Genomic DNA, 22,377 nt, shown 5'->3' with positions numbered 1-22,377 from the left:
ACACAAATACTGTGGCTTTTCCAATAAGTCACCTTTTTTAAATTAAAACGGCTTTATTGACAGGGCAAAGTTGTGAAATTTATTATATTTACTTACACAATTTTAAAATGGCAAGATCTTGTTATTTGTTAGATAATTTAACGCAATCGTTTTTCGAAATTATAATTTATATTTTTGCCAAAAATAAGTAAAAATCAGCTCAGTAATAACAATGATTGAACCTATAAATTTAAACCAACTAACCATAGTTAGCACCAAATATATTAGGTGCTAATAATAAAACACTTTTACTTTATTCCAAAATAATTTATTATACGTATCTTACATGTTGGTAAAAGTATTGTACGGTAACCTACATAAATTGAGACACGAGACATACATACATACATAAAAGCTGGCAGTGCGCATTTTCCATTCAACACGATTCACTTCTTATCAACCGTCCATATTGTTTTTACATTTTAATAAAGTTGATTATAAAAAACAAAGGTTACAGTCTGAACTTAGAACGGATCGTCTGTCTCCAAATGACACGGTCCAAAGTGCGGACATAATTCTTGGAAATCACGAGTAGATCTTCGGAAATTAATTTTATCTGAGTCGAAAGTCGAATTAATTGAGGTTGTTGATTCAGCATCAACCGACTGGTAGGTGTGGTTTCGTATTTTGTTCTGTGCGTTTTTTATTCAACATTTATTTCGTCCAACTTTTTGGACCCTTCTTCATTTTTAGTAAACAAGATTTAATTAGTACGTTAAATTTGAATTTATGAGCTGTTTTTTATATATAAAAATAGTCACAGTTTTAATTAATTAAATGATAAATTATATTATTTTTGTTTGGATGCATCTAGAAGTTTCCTTAATTTACATGGAAGTCGTAGAAATTGTGGAAAAAGCGTAAGCATTTCGCTATTTTCGTAATTTTCCAATGCATTAGAACTCGTTACATTTTCTAGCAGGAAACTTGCGAAATGTGCGGTCGCAATTAAATTTTTAAATTAAATAATAATTGCAAATTTTAATTTTTTTGATAGTGGCTAACACCAAATTATGTAGATTGTCTAATTGCTTTAATACGTTAGTTACATACGTCTTTTCAAAATACGCAAGTAGATAATTTTAATGGTTTTCAAATTGTTTTAAGTTAAGTTCAGCTACTGCATTATGTTACACTGTCGTGACATTTCCCTATTGAATAATTGTACCACCTATACAAATTTAACTAACTAGTTTATATATTCCACTCCTAAAATAAACTATTACACTGCATAGTTTCTGGGGAAACATCAAATTACTAATTATTCGTAATATATGCATGTATTTTTGTTTTTCAACATTTTGACGCCCACTTTTGGTTATTATGTTCATTTTTCAGCGTAGGTGAGGAATAAAACAAAATTGATCATAAATTAAATAATATCTACATGATAATGTATAAAAATATTTTCATAAATATCTTTGCAAATGTAACCTTCTTATCTAAACTTTACACAATAAGTCGTTTCATAATTAATTATTGCAATTGTTTTATAATAAACAAAAAAATATTCCGAATTTAACAACAGAAATAGATAATATGAACTTTGTCCTCAATAATAAGGTACATAGAATTATCGTGTTAGAAAATAAAACGGTAATACTACAACTAGCAATAGTAATTAAATGTACAAGACAATTTGTATCATAACAAATATTTAATTGTCATTAATATACAGTGGTCAGAGAAATAACACAAAATTTAAAATTAATAAGATAATTCATAAAAGGTTTTTATTTAAATTTTGTCAGTCCAAAAAATATTTTTCAATATTCTGTGTTTGGAAAATTTGCTGACGCAACTGAAACCTTAAGGTGCTGAAAAATGGTTTACAATGTTTTTAACAAACATGAAACAATATCCTCATTTGAAGGTACAATAAGAAAACGTCCTAACAAAAAACTTTTTATAGAGAGACAAATTGGAAAAATCAGTAAATTTGGACCCTAGATACACTACAAAAACTTTGAAACATAATGGAAGAATGGAGTTCCTTGGCATGGTAGAGAAAATTATTGATAAAATGGTCCATTTCATGTATAAAGATATCATGAGAGATGTAATAGAACCATTTGCCAATGATATTTTACTAATTATATGGATTTATATACATGATGATGATCCGAAGAAAGCATCCCAAATTGGTTAAAAGAGATCATGTTGAGGTTCTCGATTGGCCAGTGCAAAGTCCGGGTATAAATCCAATTGAAAACTTATGGGGTGACATGAAGTCTCGATTAAAGACCAAAATCCATAAAATTCAGATAAATTGTGGTCATTAATTGAAGAGTCGTGGACTTTAATTTCAAACAATCGTTGCCAATATCTTGTTGAATCTATGTTTTGTTGTTTACAGGCGGTTATAAAGGCCAAAGTATACCCAACAAAATATTAACAATTTTTTTAAGATATGTATAAATATTTATTATTATTTTAAATGTGTGCTATTTCTACGAGCAGCTATTGCGCATTTATTTTGTTTAACATTTAATTTAAGTAGAAATTATTTTTGATTTAGGTACACAATGAATAATTGTAGAATAAATATAGTGTAATTATTTTACATAAAATATAAAATATTTTAATTGCATTTAATTAGAGGTGTGCATTTAATAATTAACATTAAATAGTAATATATGTTATTTTTCTGACTACCAATATAAATATGTAATTATATTTATATTTCTAAAGACATTTTTAGAAATGGTATATTTAATAAATTCAAATTTAAATTTAAAATTAGTAAGCAACGCTCCATACACAGACAGCAGCAAATTATAACAAAATAATTTGCAGTTCCCTATTATTTGATCAGAATTTAAGTATTAGTAGTTACAGACAGCGACCGACAGGTGTCGGTGGGATCGGCAGGTTGTTTCTAATTTGTCTATTCTATCACGCTGTCAAGTGTCAAATGAGGCACAGTTGCTGGTAAACTAATCGTGAATTTGTGAATAATGCTTTTATTTTAGCTCATGTTTATTTTTGTAAGCGTGTTAAAAAATGTAATTCCGCGAGCGTGAAGAATGTAATAATCCGATTGGCAGCTTCCCATGATGACGTGACCATTTGTTTACAATAATGGGGTGGTTAAGTTGTTGCGAGTGCAAATCGAAAGAGGAGAAAATTGTTGAATTAGATTTTTCGCGGTGCGGCATCGCCGAAGTGCCCAACGATGTATACGCTAATTCGCCCACACTCGAGGTGCTCCACCTCGAAGGGAACAAGGTGGGACATTTAAATTTGCCATTTAAACACCATTCAACCATTGAGTGTTTGTTTTAAAACGTTTCAGCTCAAAGATCTGTCCCCGCAGCTGTTCCAATGCATTGATCTCAGATACTTGAATGTCAGCGACAACGAAATTAGGGCCATCCCACCACTGATTTCCAAGTTAACCAATTTACAAGTGTTGATATTCAGTAAGAATGGTGAGTTTTCGAACTTAGTTGCTAGCAGGGCTTATCAGTGGTTTGCAAATTAAATACTCGTAAAACTTTGTCACTTATTACACAATATTGATTTTTTTTATGGAACAAACATGAAATGAGTAAGTACTTATGAAACCAATATTGTATTACACAAATCTTATTTTTAACTTGTCCATTCTTGGTTACTAATATTTTATATAAAGATAAAAATGGATAAGTATAGTAGTATATTACTACATATTTGTTTAATTCATACTGAACTGATTGTTGTTAATTAAACAGATTTTTTTCCACATTGTTTGTTTATATATTTATATATTCCACATATATATTTTTTGTACTATTATTTATTATGTATCTAAACCAAAATAATTTTTACTTAAATTAAATTTTACACAAAATGTGGATATTGACAGAAACAGCACTCATTTAAAAAATATATGTATTATTTATTTATACATAACTTAAAAAAAATGTTAATATTTTGTTGGGTACCCTTTGTTCATTATTAGATTAAACGAGATGTTGGCAACGGTCGTTTAAAATTAAATTCCACGACTCTTCAATTAATAACCACAATTCATCTAAATTTGTAGGTTTTGTTGTTCCATAAGTTTTCAATTGGATTTACTTTACTGTGGCCAATCGAAAATTCAACATGATTATCTTAAAACTAATTTTGAACAACTTTGGACGCATGTTTTGGATCATTATCGTGTATAAAAATCATTGTAATTGGTAAATTATGGTTGGTAAATGGTAAATACATCTCTCATGGCATTTCTATACATGAAACTGTCCATATTATCAATAAATTTTTGTAATGGTACACCATGTCAAGAAAAGTAACCCCAACTCAAACTTTTATTTGGAGGACGACGAACTTATGTTTACGATAGGATCAGCTATTCTATTGAACTTCATCACTACAAAGTACTCTTCGCCAAAATTCTGGAAGATAATTAATATATCTCTGTGCAAACTTCTGTTAATTAATTCATTTGTGGAGGATTTGTTTACTGATTCTTCCAATTTGTTTGCCTTTAAATGTCCTATTTCTTTGGCACCACTGTGCATTACTAAAATTGATATTAAATGTACACATTCTAAGCAAAAACGACAAAACTACTCTTGGCCTACTGAGAATTGCAAAGTATGCACTATGATGACATAAAATCAATATTGTATGAATATTAAAAGATTGTACTCCAATCTTCTATAATATTAAAAAAATACACCATAAAACGACTAAAAATAAAATGACAAATTATGGTAAAACATGTGAAGAGCATTTAAGGAGTATATAAAAAAAATTAATTATGACATAAATTAATAACTACTAAATTAACGAGAATGTGTGTTAAATTCCAATATTGACAGTTTTGCTTTACAGTTTTAGATGGGGTTCATCCAAATTTAGACAAGTTAAATAAACTTACAATGTTAGATCTCAGTATGAACGACCTGGGTAAAGTGCCAGAGGCAATAATGAGCCTAATCAATTTACAGCAGTTGTGTTTAAACGATACAGGGATCGATTTTGTACCTGCGAACATCGGAAGATTGTCGAACTTGAGGATTTTGGAACTGCGCGACAACAATCTGTGCGAATTGCCCAAATCAATCAGGCGTTTGACCAATCTACAAAGATTGGACGTAAGCGATAACAACTTGACTAATTTGGTAAGCACATTAAATGATCTATTTACGGATTGTTTGTTTGTTGATTAAATAGTAAATCTCATATTGTTTACTTTGTTTCAATAATATTTATAGTTTTCCGATTCTTTGATTAATCATAAGTGTTTTCCCTCAATCCATATTTTAATAAATTATCCTTCAAGGAATTAGTTTATTGATGATTTATATGGTGCTGGAAAAAGTAATTTACGTATTTTTCGTTTAAATTAAAAATAACCATGTTTTATAAGCAAATTCAATTCAAAGATCTATTCAGTTTTGACCTTCTCTTCAAAAGAATGTAAAAAATTGGATAATGACATCTTTTGAGGTGAATAATTTGAATTTCCTAAATTAAATAGATGTAAAATTATTTTTAATGTGCTATTTTGATCAGTAATATTTTTTTGAATATTTGTTGCTCTAGAAAGTTGAGATTTTAACACATTTTATTCGGTTCATTCCTAATTCATTTGTTGTTTAGCACTGTAAAATGCCTTAAAGAAGACTTTCTTCTGAAGATTTTGCCGCTATAATTGCAATTTTGGAACATGACAATCTCAAGTATTGTTTGGAATCGTTATTGGCAGACTGGTAATGCCAATATACGGCATATACGGTGGTGGCCGACAAAGAGCTACGATCAGAAGACAGGACCGTGGAGACGTTGGAATCACTGTAAGTCTGTCTACCATCAGGAAAAGGTTACATGAAGTTGGTCTTAGAGCCAGAAGACGTTTCCGATACCCTCTATTAAACAGGGTCTTCACAAACAAATTTACATTCGAAACCCCCAGCCTCAAAATTTGGAGGAGATTGTTTATACCCAAAGAAATTGGTGATATTTTATTACTGCTTTAAAAGCTGCAATTCAAATTATTCACTTCAAAAGACATGAAGAAATGTCACACATGGAGGAATATCTGAACTGTGTGATGAATGATGTAGAATGTTCCACTTAAAATTTTGAAGCTTCCTTTGAATGTCTAAGGTGACTGATTTATGTTCAGACTTACCCCACCAGAAACGTAAATTATTTTTCCCAGTATTTATTTTTTATATAAAATTTGCATGTTCTGTAAATCTTCTAGAATGAAGTGTGCGAGTCCCACGGGAATTTGACTGAACTATGGATAAATGGGAACAACATCAGCCAATTGTCTGTTTCAATCACGCACTTGAAGAAGATCAACGATTTTGATGCTTCTTACAACAATTTGGTATCGATACCAAAGGAAATAGGTCACTGGACCAAAATTACAAATTTGATACTCAGTTTTAATACTTTATCCGCTTTGCCTAAAGCTGTAGGCAATTTAAGAAACTTACAGGTACTCAAGCTAGAATCAAACTTTTTAGAGGAGTTACCAAGTACTATAAGCAAGCTTTCCAACTTGGAGGAGCTAAATTTACAAAATAATTCACTGATCAAAATTCCTAATGGCATTGGGCATTTAAGAAAATTAGCCACGTTAATATTATCGGATAATAAATTGAAGCATTTACCCGCTGAGATTGGTAGTTGTACGGCATTAACTATATTAAATGTCCACAACAACGAACTTAAAAGACTGCCAGATGAAGTAGGTCATTTACAAAACTTAACTACGTTAGGATTAATAGGTAATCAACTGTCTTATCTTCCCATAACCATATCCAAGCTTTCGAACTTGAAAGCACTATGGCTAACACCAAATCAAACGCAACCGTTGATCCATCTACAAAACGAGCAGCTGCCAGACGGCCAAGTCGTTTTGACATCCGTGGTCTTTCCACAAAAAGAAACAACACCAACTTCCCATTCGTGTCACATTAGCTTTAACACAGAAAGAAACGAGACTGATATCACCGAGGCGAAGGCCTCGCTATCGCTAAGCCGCACCCCGACGCCCCACCACAAAGAACTCAAACGGCTCAGGGAGATACTCAGAAACACGAACGTACCAGAAAGCCAAATACCAAATATCTCCGAGATCAAAGAAGCCAAAGTCACCCACATCTCAGCCGATCTGAGCGTCTCGCAGCTGAGCCTGAACGAGTCGCGGGACGGCGATCCGTCGAAAACGCCGCCCAAACAACCGCCCCCCTATCACATAGCGGCGGCATATTCTAAAAACGCGCATCTATTTGCTCAAATCAACCCGCACGATCAGCCGAAGCAGTTCAGCCAGCAGCAGCCGGCCAACATACACATGCCGACGCCGAAGCTGGCCAACAACAGACACCAAATCGCAGCGGCCATTCTAAACGACGAAGTACAAAACAACCACGCTCCAACGCTCCAGCTGGCCGTCTCCAATCACAGGGAGGGGCCGTATGGGGTCAATCCAAATTCTAAACATGTTAAATGGCCTTTCGGGAAACACAAGGTTTGTCAAGTCATCGAGGTCGACTTGCCGGACAACAGGACCAACTTCGACTTTCAGATTGCGACCAAAAATGATGTAAGTATCATCACCTTCTTAACTAGCTTATAGATTTTGAATTTCTTTAACAATATATTTAATAGAGTAGTTTTTTCACATACCTAATTGAATGGTAAAGTGTTTCATTGAATTTAAAGTGTTTGAAATATCTGCCAAAAAGTCATATTTATGTAAAATTATATTATATTCTTTCTACAGGTCATTTTGTACCTAATAAATAAAAAATTTAGTTCATTCATTTATTTGAATTGATCAGCTATAAAGTTTATTATTTTTAGGGTATATATGTTGAGGATGTACACAGCCAGGGACAGGCGTATGAAAAATTGTACGAGGGCGATAAAATATTGGCGTTCGATGACACTGATTATTCGGCGATGGATCCAATATCTGCATATCAAGACGCCTGTCGTAAAGTGAACACAGTAAAAACTGTTGCCGTTTCGCGGAAACAGGCCACTTAAATTTTTACATATTTGCTAAAGTTTTCATTGGATTTTAGTAAGAATTTGTTAATTTTTTAAATGTAATTCTATGTGTCATATATACAAATATACTTATATAAAAAATTTTTCATATTTTACTGGGTCATCTGATATTTTGGCATAGAGATTTTCTTCAGATATTTACCAAATTGTACTCGTATTGTGTTCATTTATATTGTTGTTAGTTGCAAATATTGGATGAACCAGATTTAATGTACTGCAATGTTTACATCATTTTTAATATACAATGTATAAGAGTGACACAATTTATACGATAAAAGACTGTTATTTTTCTTGTTGTATAAATGTGTTTTTACCTCATATTTTGTAATTTATTTTTTAAAAAGGGCTGTGAATTTGAATTTTTAGAAAGTAAGTAGTTTTGTATTATGTTATTTATTTGTAAATTAAAGTGTTAATTTATGGTATGAACTAATAAAACTTGACTGACTTGATATATTTATACTTTTTTAAATAAAAAATACTCGTACATGATTGCTCCGTTTTCTTCTAGCGCTTCATGTAATCAGCTAGCGTTTTATATGTATGTAAGTGCAATGGCAATGAAAAATACACCATATTAACTAATCTATATAAAAATTTAATGCTCTCATTGTAATTTTATTGTTTAATTGCCTAAAGTGCAACTGTTTACATATTAATTATTATACATATATTTACTACTTAATGTTAATCCAGATATTGTACATAAATGACCAAAACTAATGTTATTACAATAGTTTTTTACTAAATACATATGAAAGTTCTTTATGAATGTTATTTTCAAAAAAATAAAAAAACTTCTTTGGACTTAATTTGAATTTTATTTCATCCCTCATTTATATACATTAATACTTCTGTAACTTACTGAAGGAAGAGTAATAAATTTTTTAATTAAATATTAAAAGAACATTCAGTAGTGGCTATAATTATATTTAAAATATTAAAAATATGAGCTAATACATAATTATTTAATCGTTTGACGAAGTGAAACTAAGAAAAAATATTATTCAGCCTTACCAAGACTGAGGGGAACAAGATGAGATCGTTAAGAGTTTACAGCTAAATAAGTCAATTGTTTCCAGTTTTATTGAAAAATTTAGAGAATATGGCCAAATGGTATCTACGAAAAAATTGGTCTAAATTTGAAAGAAAAGAGATAATTGGTCGAGTGTCGTATATTTGGAAAATGGTCGAGTCTATACCTGAGTCTAGATGGTCCAAAATTATAAAACGAAGGATATTATACAGTGTTAATGTTAAATTAAATAATGTAGATTTAATAATTAAATACCTGATACTGTATATCAGAGATTACGAAGCAGAGAGAATTTTTTAAAAAAATATTAATACTGAAAAAATATATTCTTTTTGTATTAAAATCGACTTTTAAGTCACTTTTTATCCTTAGTTTATAAACATTAACGGGTCTATAACTTACTGAAGTAAATAAATGATAATTTAAAATAAGAAAGGGCAATAATTTATCAATTAAATGTTAAGAGAATAATCAGAGAAGACAATATTGACTGAAAAAATAAATTTATTTGGACTTAAATCGACTTTTAATACCCACTGCCTCCTAATTCATTAAGTTAAATATATATGTAACTCACTGGAGTAAATAAATGAAACTTCAAAATAAGGAACAGTAATAAATTTATTAATTAAATGTTAAAGGAACATATATCAATGAAGACAAAGCAGGTAAAATTTAAGTAAAAAATATTAATACTGAAATGGCCAGAACGCCGGCATAACTGGACAAAAAATACAATATTACAATATATACAAAAAATTACTTTAAAACCAAAACATTTCCGTCGTTTTCAACGGAGTTTTCACAATAATTAAAAATCAGTCAAATTTAGGAACAAATACACAAACATGCATTTGAAACAGTGTGATAAATTAATTAAAATAAGGACCGCAATTTTAAGTAAATGGCCGAATCTGTTTATAATAACAGAATAAAAAATGTCCCACTTGGGGACTAATAAATGCATTGTTCAACAATATTGTTTTGCGTTAAAACAGTAGAACACATACATAATAAATCAAGGATTAAAAAATACATTTTAGTATAAATAATACTTTATACACTCTAGCAGCCTAGTTCTTAAAATAAATAAAACTAATTTAGTCTTACACATGTTACAATTGTTCAGCAGGTAGGGGGGCATTAAAAAACTAATACATAACAAGTACAAAATTGTAAAACTATATACATTTTCTTACGAGTACGACATAAAACATTTTTCATGCAATCGAAAATTATTGCCTTTATTTATAAATGGACGGTGCATTTTTACAATGTTTAAGGTCGAAAGGGTAACAATTATTTCAGACATTTAATGGTGCACAACCGAAATGGATTACGCCTTTTAATACACACAACACCTTGTCCTTCCTACTGAAAATAATTAGCGACTTGACAAACGAATCGCATCAACAAACAAAAATATATGGCAAGAAAAAAAACGTTTGTCACGACGCGTCCATCCTGCTAGTGTGCACCGTGACCGGCACCACGATCGAATTCGGATTCTTCTTCGGATTGAGCTGCGTGAACATCTGCTTGCCCTGATTGGGCGTGTTCAGGCTGACGCTCGTCCGAACGGACGCGTTGTCGGACGTGAAATCGTTGGAGTCGTCCTCCAGCGAGTCCAGTTCTATGGCACGACGTGGCTTGGGGGCCAGCGAGAAGTGGTCGCTTTCCTCGTGGGGCGGCGTCATTGTGGAGTAACCGTGGTCCGAGTCGGCCGTGTTGGCGGCCCTGCTGGCCCCCCTCCTGTACGTGTTGGCCACTGCGACGACGCAGTAGGGCGACATCACTCTGTCCGCCCGGTTGGTGCCGCCGGTGTCTTCCTCCAACAGTTTGTCTCGGTGGTTGTGGCCCAGGTCGTGGTAGTTGTCGTTCACGTTCAGGTCGCTCATTCGTAGGTGATTGTCTTGGGTGGAAGACAGGTATAGGCGTTCGGTTGAGGGGGTCGTGTACGAACGATAACAGACGAACAGAAGTATGAATAAAATACACATGGCAATGACTGACCCCAAAATCGGGCCCACCGGACTTAGGTCAGTATTCACTGGGTCAGACAACAAGTTGGAATTGTACTCTTTGTAGGGAGTTACCGACCCGAAAACCCCATTAAAACAAGCGGAGATGGATGTACAGAACGGTTTACCCAAATAATTGCCATCAATGTCGTATTTACACCACTCACAACCAGTTAAACCAAGACAGTCCAAATAGGACTGCTCAACCTGACAGTTAACAGGAAAACAATTCTCAAAATTGGATATGTCTGAGTCGCTGTGAAAGGTTGCCGCTTCCAAAGACACATCGTCCTCATCACTGTACCAAAGACAAGGCACGTTATCAGTTATGTTCTGGTTAACGTTGGGGCAAGTCTGGTCGTGCACGTTCAAGGGACACTCGCACGGACATTCGCACTCCTTCTGCTCCATTCTGTTACAGTTCAGACACAGTCTGTCCACCACACTGCAGGGGCAGAAGGTTGGCACCCCATCACAGGTTGCGTTAACAACCCCCACGAAAATGTTCGTGTTGGGTACCGAAGTTATGCGGTATGTTACGCAGTGTTCACCAGGTACATAATTGGCCAATACGTCCGTGAAGCTTGTGTTAAGTCTGTAGTATCTTTGTATGGTGTTGTTGCTGTAGTTGTTGCACAACAGTTTGCGGATGAAATGCTTGTGATTCAGTATATCGTTAGCCACCAGTGTCTCCTTGTGCACAATATGTTTTTGTTCTATGGCTGGCCTAGCTTCGTTTATCACCATTAAACTAGGATGATATATTAGATATCCATGGTCATCCATAAGAAAACAAGTAATCTTGTCATCAATACAGAATGGCATGTACTCCAACATCATTCTATATAAATATCCGTAAGTGAGGTCGACAGCAACGACAGTTTGTGCCGTTGCATACGCCATTGTGACTATATAACCGGCTCCACTGCTATCCAAGTAAGGAGGCACAAAGACCACCCTACTAGTGTTTTCCTCCTGGTGTTGTATGGCTCGTAAAAACCACGATCTCTTCGTCGGTTCCAGTACTGACCCAACAACACCACCAGGAAACATCTGTAAGACACCACTAAAAGAAGTCGCGTACCTTCTAACAATATACTTAGACAACAGAGAAGTCAGGTGCTGTTTCCTTAAGAACTCCATAATGTGATTCAGGGCAACGACTTCGTCACGTACTCCTTTCTTCAAACCAGGGTTGGCCAGCAGTCTAGTCTCGTCCTTCAGATAAGCCCAGTAACCTTGAGCAAGAGATTTATCCTGGGTGGTTCTTAGGGCGTGGAAAGGCGAGTTGAAACAGGACATACTCAGGTACAATGATGGCACATCTACAAAACATATTAAATACTGACTATTCGTTCCCACATAAAAAACAAGTTCAATGTAAATTTAGCAATATTTTACTGATACAAAAAAAAATAATTTGGAAATAAACAGTTTACCTTTGGTGGTTAATTGAATGAAGTGCTTGCACAACTTGTAATCATGGAATGAATCCAAATTTTGATAGAACAACTTAGTATTGGAAGCACTAGGATGTAAACTGGCCCTAAAGGGCCAACTTCTGGAACCATACTTGTTCCTTATGGCCACACAGATGATATACCACTGTCCTACCCTTTTCCAAACATATTTCCTCTAAAAATCAGAAGTTTTAAATGTATTCAAAACACATTGTACAAAGTAATTACCACATTTGTTGTATTTCCTTGAGAAGAAATATATTCACCCTTTTCTTCACTCAGTAGTTTTACCTTAAAGTTGTCTATGTCTGGTATTTTTTCCAGGCGACCAATATCAATGAAAGATATTTGATGATTAACTGTTGAAGGTCTGGGATAGGAAGGGTGCATTAAAACCAAACCTGTTGTATCTAACAAAAACGCATATGAATGTTGTTGATTACTACTATAGTAAGTAACGTCCTCAGCAATGTTAGAGAAGTACACATCCACCCCCAATACTGAAAAATGATTCTCCAGAAAATTGCCACCAATTGTGAATGAAACAGAGAGATCTAAAAAAATATGTATTTATAAAATATGAACCAAGGTTTATGTGATGTTTGTACCTTTGGTTACTGTGTCATATGCAGGAAGAGACACTCGCTGTTCCTCACTGAACAGCCTCTGAGGATTAAACATTTCATAAAAAAGGGCCACAGCATAACCCACACTGTTGGTAGAATTAATGGCCAACATCAGGCCTGCATTTACTGGTTTATTTTTGTGTGGGATCACATATTTGTCGTAATTTTGTTCAGCTATGTCCCTCAAAAAATCAGTTTCATACATTACTGACTTGGACTCTAGAATCAAACCAAAAGAATTGTTTAAGTGTTCACTAAAGTGTGTTTTAAACTCACCATCAATGACAGCACATGTATTTATGATAAAGGAAGAGTTGATCACTGATGAATACCGTTCAATTGCTTGTAAAACTATTTTGGCCTCTGTGAGGGAAGACAATAAACCTCTACTGACATATAAAATCATTATGGAGTCTTGTGGGTCAGCAGTTTTGTTTAAAATTATTTGTAAGGCACTTTCTATACCCAATGTATGATTAGTGGCACCTAAAATTAAGTAAATATTAATATACAGTTAAGAATAAACCACTAATTTTACATACCATGTCCTCTTTTTAAGGAGTCAATAAATTTAAAAAGATTATATTTGTGTGAGGCACTTGCATACTGTAATGTAGGTGTAATGTTTAACGGCTTCAACTGGTTCTTAGATTTAAAACAGTCTGGATTTGGACTAATAAGCTCTTCAGTAATACCAATTAATGCTATCCTATCAGTCTCATTCAATAAATTTACTATTTCTTTAGCTAAAAAAACTATGAATTGACACAGGAATAGAATAAATAACACCTAGGACTTACCAATTGCTTTTACAATTAGTAATTGCTTTTTACTTAATGATCCCCCATGATCTAACAATAAGATCACGTTTTTCCTTGTGTATTTGTTTCTCTTAATGTAATTCTTCCACAGCAATGTGTCATCATGTTCCTTACATGTTGAAAATGGAGAAAATTTTGTTTGTGTGTTGTTTATGTCTGTTATAATGTATTGCTGCTTTATTGCATGCCTGATGGAACCCATTTTCTGTTTATTACTTCTTAATACTACAAATAACATTGCATTTAGATTTAGTATTTTATAAAATGTCTTATACTTACTATAGTGATTGTTAATCTCATTATCAAAAGGGCCACCAGCATCCAAATCACTGTTTTTCTGTAATTGACATGGAACAAGAGTGTAGAGATCAGATGTGCTGTTGTAGACCATCTCCTCCAACATTAACTGTGCATTATTCAAAGAAAGAAACACTTCATTTATTGTATTGTTAAGTTTCTGAGCCATGGCTTCGACATCATCATGTACTTCAGAACTGGCAGATATGTATTTAAAGTTGTTGTAAAACTCCTACAAGTTACGGATATTAAAACATCAACTAATGTTTTGACTGTTTATACTTACAGAAATGAATGAAACTCCCAGTTCCTTATTTTTTATACCCATTATATCTTGGCTCAGGTTTTCCGCAATGAATTTAATGTCGAAGCTCGATGAAACATTTGTTATGAGTGTTAGAAATAATATTGTTGTTAATTTACATAGAACGTCCGCGGAGTTTTTTGGCAGTCTATCCATCTTAATGTAATAACGCTGTTATGTTGTGATTATCTCATATTAACCGGTGTGTTTAAATGCATTATAATTGGATTATTTAATTAGTTTCCAAAACATTTTTTTAACATAAACAAATATGACAGTACAGAACTGACATGTTAACTTTGAATGTTGCCTGCACTGATTTGGTGGCAAAATCAAAAATGCCCGAGGAGCGCGCGCCAAATTTGAAAAGGTCAGAAATATTTAGGTTTCCTATCAATTTATATTTTATGCTACCGAGTCACATAAATTCACATTTTCTAAATTAAAAATTATAATAATAATAATAATAATAATAATAATAATAATATAATTACTATTATAATTACCACTTTTAATGATTGTAAATAATCATTGGTCCTGTTGGACTTTTTTAGTCCCCAAATATCAATTTGAGTATTGTTTTTAGTAAAAATTAACTACTCTTGTAATTTATTTTGAACAAAATTTAATTTTTGGTTTCGCAAGAGATGACGTCTGTTACTTACTACCCTCTATATATTTATGGATTTTTACATTAGAAATATTTATTTCAAATTTGGTTTAAATAAATGCTTATTTTTATTTAATATTTTTTATTGTCTTTGTATAAGTATAATTTTAGTTAAACTTAATTTGAAATATTAATTATTTTTTTTTAAATAACTAATAATTTTTTCACTTTTTAAAATATTTAAAGGGTTTTCTGCGCAGAGCATAGTTGCAATAGTATGTACACTCATATATAAATATAAACAATTTGCGCTAAACGCTTTGTCTGTTCTCAATAGTCGCGAGGAAAAGATCTAACTCCGTGTCAAATTTAAGTGAATACTGAAATTGTGAGTTAATTTTAATATTATATTAATTATAAACCTAAGAGAAAATAAATTATTAATTTAACAAGAGTTGTACTAAAATTTTATTTTATTTTTCTTTAAATAATATCAATTTGAGAGTTGTTTTAGATCAAATTGATATTTAGAATAATGTTCATTATATTTATATAAATCTAATTTTATTTAAATTTAGTGTGAAATGTTTGAATTTACATTATTTTTAAAATATTAAATTAATTTTAGTTGTAATTACAAGAAAACCTGTTAATATTTTGCTTCAATTTGACCATTATATATTAGTTCCACCAAATTGTATATTGTTCTCAATAGACTCCTATTTATTAAATATTAAAATCATCGTTTCTAAATTATTTTTATTAATTTAAAACCTTTTTTGGCACTGGTGGATTTTTTTAACGTCCTTACAAAAGTACCCACTAAAATTAATACTCAATCAAAAATTTATACGTTGTGTTATTTGAGTTTTTTATAAGTAAATTTCATTTTAAAAATCTTTTTAAAAATATTATCAATTTGAGAGTTATTTTTCGTCAAATTGTGTTTAGTATAATATGCATTGATTGGTTTTATATAATTATTATATTTAATTTGACATTTAATTTGCATTTACATTAATTTTGTTAAATTTTTTATATTTATAACTACAGGAAAACCTTGTTAATATTTTGCTTTAATTTAATATATTAGTTCCATCAAATTGTATATTATTCTCAATAGAATCTTACTCATTAAATATTAAAAACACCTTTTCAAAATTATATATTAGTTATGTCATTTTTAATAATTTTAAATGATTTTTGGCTTTAAGGGACTTTTTTTAATGTCTCCACAAAAGTACCTTTTAAATTTATACATGTATACATTTTAATATTAAAAGATAATTTATATATTGTGTTATTTGAGTAGTTTATAAGTAAATTTGATTTTAAAAATCTAATTTAATAATAACAATTTGAGAGTTGCTTTTTGGTAGTGTTTTGTATAATCTTCATTCAAATATAATTTTATTTAAATTTAATTTGAAAGATCTGAATTTAAATAATTTTATTAAATACATTTTGGTTGTAACTATGCAAAAAATGTGACCATTCTATGTTGTTATTAGTATTAAGCAGAAAAATGTACCAACATTATTATCAACTGAAAATGAAATAACAGTATTTTATTACAATCACTTCACCTGAAAATAAGCAGGCTTATCACCAATGTTAAATGATTTTCGCGAGAAACTGATAAGAATTTCACAGTACGACTGACATCCAATACCTGATTCATGATCGTATGTGTATTTTGTATTTTGTATTTCTTGCATTCTTCTTCATATCAAACTAGTAGATAATACACTATATGCAAATCAATACTTCGAATTCAATATTTATTTTTACTGCTGAAGTTTTAAATTTCTTAATCGAATTGGTTTGTAAAATATTAACAGTTAACAGTCATGATTTCATTTTGCAGTTTAGCATAAACAAATATAGATACTAAATTATTGTATATTTTATAATTTTCAGAAACAAACATGAACAGAAATAGAGATATTATAGTTATTGACTCAGATTACGACTCAATCCCGTCTGACGATGATGCTACTCAAATAGTGGTGGGTAGAGGTGGATATATATCTCCTCAAGCAACCTTGGTTTTGCAGACGAATGCAATGCCCAACCATGATGCTTCTATGCCTCTTCAAAATGTGCAGACAAGCTTTAATCCGGAATCTTCTAATGCTGGTGCTATGACTATGAATGATTTAAATATGAATGTACCTCCTAGACCGGTGATCGAGAATTTTGAAGGCGATCATGATGCTTCAATGCCTTTCCAAATTGTGGAGTCAAGCTTTAATCCGGAATCTTCTAACGCTGGTGCTATGACTATGAACGATTTAAATGTGAATGTACCATTTAGACCAGCGGTCAACAATATGGCGAATAATAATTTGTCATCTCAATTTAATTTTGGAGGCAACCATGATGCTCCTATGCCTTTTCAAAATGCGCAGACAAGCTTTAATCTGGAACTTCCTAACACTGGTGCTATGACTATGAACGATTTAAATGTGAATGCACCTTTTAAGCCTGAAATCAACAATACTGAGAATTTGTCATCCCAATTTAATGTTGGAGACAATAGAGGAAATGTATATCGTACAAATGATATTCCCATCCAACATCAAGCGACCGTGGCCAGTGAATACGGCTGGACACCAAATGGTAATATGCCGACCATGGAAGTACCAGCTTTCAATAACAATCCTCGTAACGTGTCGACAATTACAGCTCCTGGATGGATCAATCAAGTGGATCATGTGCCATCCACATTAGGAAACATAAATGTTCCAGAAGTCGGCACCAATTCATACAACGTGCCTCAAGTGTCTTCCGCATGGAATAGATACGCCAGTACTTCCAACGCAGAATCTACTGCCATTGGTAATGGTGGACGTCGCATACAGTCATCCATGAAAGCAAGAATGCCTAACGAGGCTGTTAACGTTAGGATCTGTCGAGGCAACAACACCGGGGTCGCCGCTAACAGACCGAACGCACCAACATGCAGTAGATACGCTAATAATGTTGCTGCTTCAACTGCAACAGCTTGTGGCTGGGCCAATCGTCGCAGGAACATACGTGCTAAAGCTGCAACTTCGAAATTCTATCGAGGTCGTACTGAAACTCTTAGAGCAAATAGATATAACCGCTTTGTTTCTGTACGTGGTAGACATGCAGCAGTACCTCCGGTAGTTAATCAACCGGCGGAGCAACAAATGGGAAATAGATATCCTTTCAATATCCTCGCTATGGTTGGCAATGGCAACATAGAAAACTTTCCAGCAGCTGCTTTTCAACGTTACAATAGATTGGATATTGTTACAATTTTTTGCTTGTTACTTGTGAAATTATAAATTCTTATATATAATAAGTTGTTGGGTTTAGAATTTAATAATTACAATATTTTTCTTTCAGTTTTACTATTTAGATTTAATTTTTGGGTTAGATTTAAGTTTATAAACCGAATAGTTTTAATAAAGTTATTTAGTATTCAATATTATTTTTTTTATATATCCTATACATATCTGCTTATGTTAAATATCCCACAGGGTAAAAACTACACAAAAAGTTTTTTTATTCTCGCAGTGAAACATGGTGTTGGATCAATTATGCTACAATTCTTCTGGCGTAGCCAAAATATTTACAATTTTAAAAGTTCCTATAATAATGACCACTACTGTACCATGGGAAATTTTTGGGGAAACCCCGTATAATCATATTGGTGTATTTCTGAGTGTGCGGTTGGCGCAACTTCAGCCGTTGTCAGTATGGCCAACTAAACCTGCAATAGTTGTCAAAAATATGTGTCAAAATTACCTATTATTTATTTTTAATGTTAGATAAATTGAAACTATATTTTTCTGTATCTTATATATATGAAAATCGTGAAAAATGTTAAAATTTGGTTCAAGACAAGACAGCAACATAGTTTTTAAATGCACGGTACGATTGCTGGAAGATACAGAAATATTAGAATGTGAATACAAGGTAAATATGATGTTTCCTCATGAATTTTAAATAAAACTGCAACACAATAAAATTTTTAGCCGCACCACAAAGGGAAATATTTATTAGAATATGTTTGTCAACAATTAAATTTAATCGAACAGGATTATTTGGGACTGAGATATGTTGATTTGCAAGATCAAAGAGTGAGTTGAGGCTTTCAATTCCACCAAATTCCGATATCAATTAAAACATTTTTTTCGTATTTTAGCATTGGTTAGATTTAGGAAAATCAATCTGTAAACAAGTCAAAGATCTCGATCCTGTTTTATTTAGTTTTCGTATAAAGTTTTATCCACCTGATCCATTTTGCCTTAAAGAAGAGATTACCAGGTACCAAATATTTTTACAATTAAAAAGAGATTTACTTCATGGAAGACTATATTGTGGAACTAATGAAGCGGCAATGTTAGCTGCTTTAATTTTACAAGGTAAGCCCCATTTATTAACCACTGAATTGTTTTTAATAGTGTCTTAACAATTTGAGTGATTTAAGGCTTAAGTAAGTGTTAAAATTAATGTAAATCAGAAATTAAAATTAAATAGTGAAGTCCAATAAGAATCTGTATTAATTATTATATTATATGATATGATATTTAAGGTGAATTGGGAGATTATGACAGTGAAATACATACAGGAAATTATGTATCAGATTTTAAAATCCTGTTAAAACAAACTGACTCTATAGAAGATAAGGCAATGGAGATACATCAAAAACAATTAAAAGGACAAAGCCCGTCACAAGTAGAGAATACATTTTTAAAATTAGCATGTCAACTGGACACATATGGTGTAGACCCCCATCCAGTAAAGGTAACTAATAATGAAACATTAATAATCAGTTTTATCATTCAAATTAACTAATTTTAGGATCATAAAGGATCTCAGCTGTACTTAGGAATAAATTATAGTGGAATTCTAACTTTTCAAGGAAGCAGAAAAACGCATCACTTTCGATGGCCGGATATACAAAAAATCAATTATGAGGGGAAAATGTTCATCATACATTTAAACTATAATGAGGTACGAACATCATCACTTTTGTTAATGTAGTTCAGGGACGTTTGTTTTCAGAAGAAACATACTGTAGGCTTCAAGTGTCCTTCTGGTGCTGCGTGCAGGCACGTCTGGAAGTGCGCCATAGAACAGATGCTATTTTTTACGTAAGTTACACCTTAATGTGTCGTGTACATCTTGTATTACTCTGTAACACTCATACTTATAAATACAACAAAATAAACCAGTAATGGTCACTTGAATAACCATAAAACCACATACATAAAAAACAGAAAAACACGTGCCTAAATTGTTTTAGTTTGGCCACCAGTTCTGAGGCACCATCGGTGGTCACTGGTGGAGGATTTTTCTCATGGGGGACGAAATTCAAGTACACGGGCAGGACGGAGAGGGAGATCCTGGAGGACACGGGCTCGCCGACTAGAGAACAACCGAACATACAACGTACGTCTAGTCTGAGAAGGAAAGCGTCCAGCGTGCCGGCGACGCCCTCGACGCCCCTTCAACCGCATCTAGGTAACAACCTGCGGCCTTAATTAATCGCTTAAATGACCGTTTTGATTCAGGGTACAGCAGTAGCTTGCCGAGGAGCAGCCACTCAGACGCGGGAGGTTCGAGGTTGGAAAGCAGCAGCAGCACTGGCTTGTTGTCCGGGTTGGACGGGAATCCTGCGCACGCGCAGATCTACAGCGACATTGCAGCCTTGGAAACGGTGTGTGAGGATCAGGAGGCGATCGAGAGGTCCAAACTTCGCACCACTGGTATTCATTTGTTTGTTTTATTAGCCTCCGAGCTTGACTCTTGGTTGTTGCAGTGCTGAAGGACGACTCGGTGGACCGATTTAGTGACTACTACTTCCGCGACTCCTTCGAGCATTCGTCGTCGGAGTCGCAGCTGTTAGAGAGCGGCTACCGCGACCGGGACCACGTGAATCCCTCGCACAGGTCCAGTCGCAGCCAGACACCTCTGTCGCATTCTCAGGTGGATGGGAGGATTTGCCTGCCGGCTACGCAACAGCCGGCGAAAAAGGTTAAAAAGTTCAAGGTATTCAGGACATTCGTGCCCGCTTTCCTCGTTGTGTCGCTGACCGTGTTCGTCGCCACTATTTTGCTGTTGGAGACCGACACCAAGTTGTTCCACAGCATCAGGAACATACCTGAGGTGATATCGTTGAGATATCAGATTTACGAACCCATTAAACAGTACTTTCGGAACAAGATTTTTTTTAGTGTCTAGTTGCGATGGTGTCGAAATGTTTGCTTGAGCAATATCCCGGTTTTAAACCTTGGCATTTAGATTTGGTGCTGATAAACCAAGCAAAAGTTTCACACACAATTTGTTTGATATTTACTTACAACGGTTATGAAGTTGAAGAAACAGTTTGATTAAGGATTTTCCGTCACTTTAATTTAATTTGCCACTTCTATAACTTAATGTGAAAAGTGCCATAATTAAATGAATGTCCTTAATCGAATATATTTTTAATTCTGTACAAAGTTCTCCTCTATTCTTCAATTCCACTGTTAACAGTTTCATTAAAAATAGAGCTTCGAGGTTTTTGGTATGGGTATATAGCGTAATATTCAAGAAATTTTAAATAATTTGCATGCTATTGTAAACACTCCATTTAAAAAAAATATTTGTTTGTCGCTCTTTATCTCATTAATTTTCTCTCTCCGAAAAGCCTTAAATATCCTATATATACACTAGTGGTCATTATTATAGCAAGTATTTAAAACGTATATGACAGACACAATTATTTAAAAACTAATATTTTCTTGTTTTATAGAAGGTTGCATATATGTTTCTGAATTGAGCTGGAGATAAATATGGCAATTTTAATTTTAAAAGTAATTTTTATTGACAAATGAGTATTATTTAAATATATTATAATATTATAAATATATTATCATATATTATTATTATATATTATAATATTATGATATATATATATATATATATATATATATATATATATATATATATATATATATATATATATATATATTTAATATTATAATTAAATAATACAAAATAACATTAATATAACATAATTAATTAATATTACAAAATATTTTATATTTTATTTGAAATAATTGTAGTATATTTTCTGTACAAGTATTTATTTTGTATTTAAAACAAACTAAATATTAAT

At 32.7% G+C, this 22,377-nt stretch overlaps 3 protein-coding genes across 4 annotated transcripts; 2 read left to right on the top strand and 1 right to left on the bottom strand.

Moving 5' to 3' along the window:
- The first annotated feature begins 2,946 nt into the window (after window positions 1-2,946).
- LOC109608349 (protein lap1) lies at window positions 2,947-8,556 on the top strand. The gene is made up of 5 exons (XM_020024771.2): window positions 2,947-3,267; window positions 3,335-3,470; window positions 4,864-5,153; window positions 6,242-7,594; window positions 7,855-8,556. The coding sequence occupies exons 1-5, from the start codon at window positions 3,121-3,123 to the stop codon at window positions 8,038-8,040; spliced, it is 2,112 nt and encodes a 703-aa protein (XP_019880330.1). The 5' UTR covers window positions 2,947-3,120; the 3' UTR covers window positions 8,041-8,556.
- A 1,147-nt stretch (window positions 8,557-9,703) lies between these two features.
- On the bottom strand, window positions 9,704-14,890 carry LOC109608378 (VWFA and cache domain-containing protein 1). Its single transcript, XM_020024805.2, has 9 exons — window positions 14,612-14,890; window positions 14,308-14,557; window positions 14,008-14,253; window positions 13,750-13,953; window positions 13,484-13,693; window positions 13,190-13,426; window positions 12,810-13,135; window positions 12,561-12,756; window positions 9,704-12,446 (listed from the first exon to the last, which is right to left on the bottom strand). The coding sequence occupies exons 1-9, from the start codon at window positions 14,783-14,785 to the stop codon at window positions 10,549-10,551; spliced, it is 3,741 nt and encodes a 1,246-aa protein (XP_019880364.2). The 5' UTR covers window positions 14,786-14,890; the 3' UTR covers window positions 9,704-10,548.
- A 4,132-nt stretch (window positions 14,891-19,022) lies between these two features.
- LOC109608358 (FERM domain-containing protein 5) lies at window positions 19,023-22,116 on the top strand. Of its 2 annotated transcripts, none has more exons than XM_049962318.1 (9): window positions 19,023-19,187; window positions 19,247-19,351; window positions 19,417-19,636; window positions 19,807-20,018; window positions 20,076-20,228; window positions 20,283-20,368; window positions 20,521-20,738; window positions 20,789-20,983; window positions 21,037-22,116. In XM_049962318.1, exons 1-9 carry the CDS (start codon window positions 19,092-19,094, stop codon window positions 21,456-21,458), a joined length of 1,707 nt encoding a protein of 568 aa, XP_049818275.1. In that variant the 5' UTR covers window positions 19,023-19,091; the 3' UTR covers window positions 21,459-22,116. The 2 variants fall into 2 exon arrangements, with proteins under 2 accessions (XP_049818275.1, XP_019880341.1); XM_020024782.2 differs by having other exon boundaries at window positions 20,280-20,368; window positions 21,037-22,114.
- The last annotated feature ends 261 nt before the right edge of the window (window positions 22,117-22,377 follow it).

This window comes from Aethina tumida, chromosome 1 (genome assembly GCF_024364675.1).
Source record: "Aethina tumida isolate Nest 87 chromosome 1, icAetTumi1.1, whole genome shotgun sequence".
NCBI classification, from domain to species: Eukaryota; Metazoa; Arthropoda; class Insecta; order Coleoptera; family Nitidulidae; genus Aethina; species Aethina tumida.
This window is presented reverse-complemented; position numbering and strand designations above follow the sequence as displayed.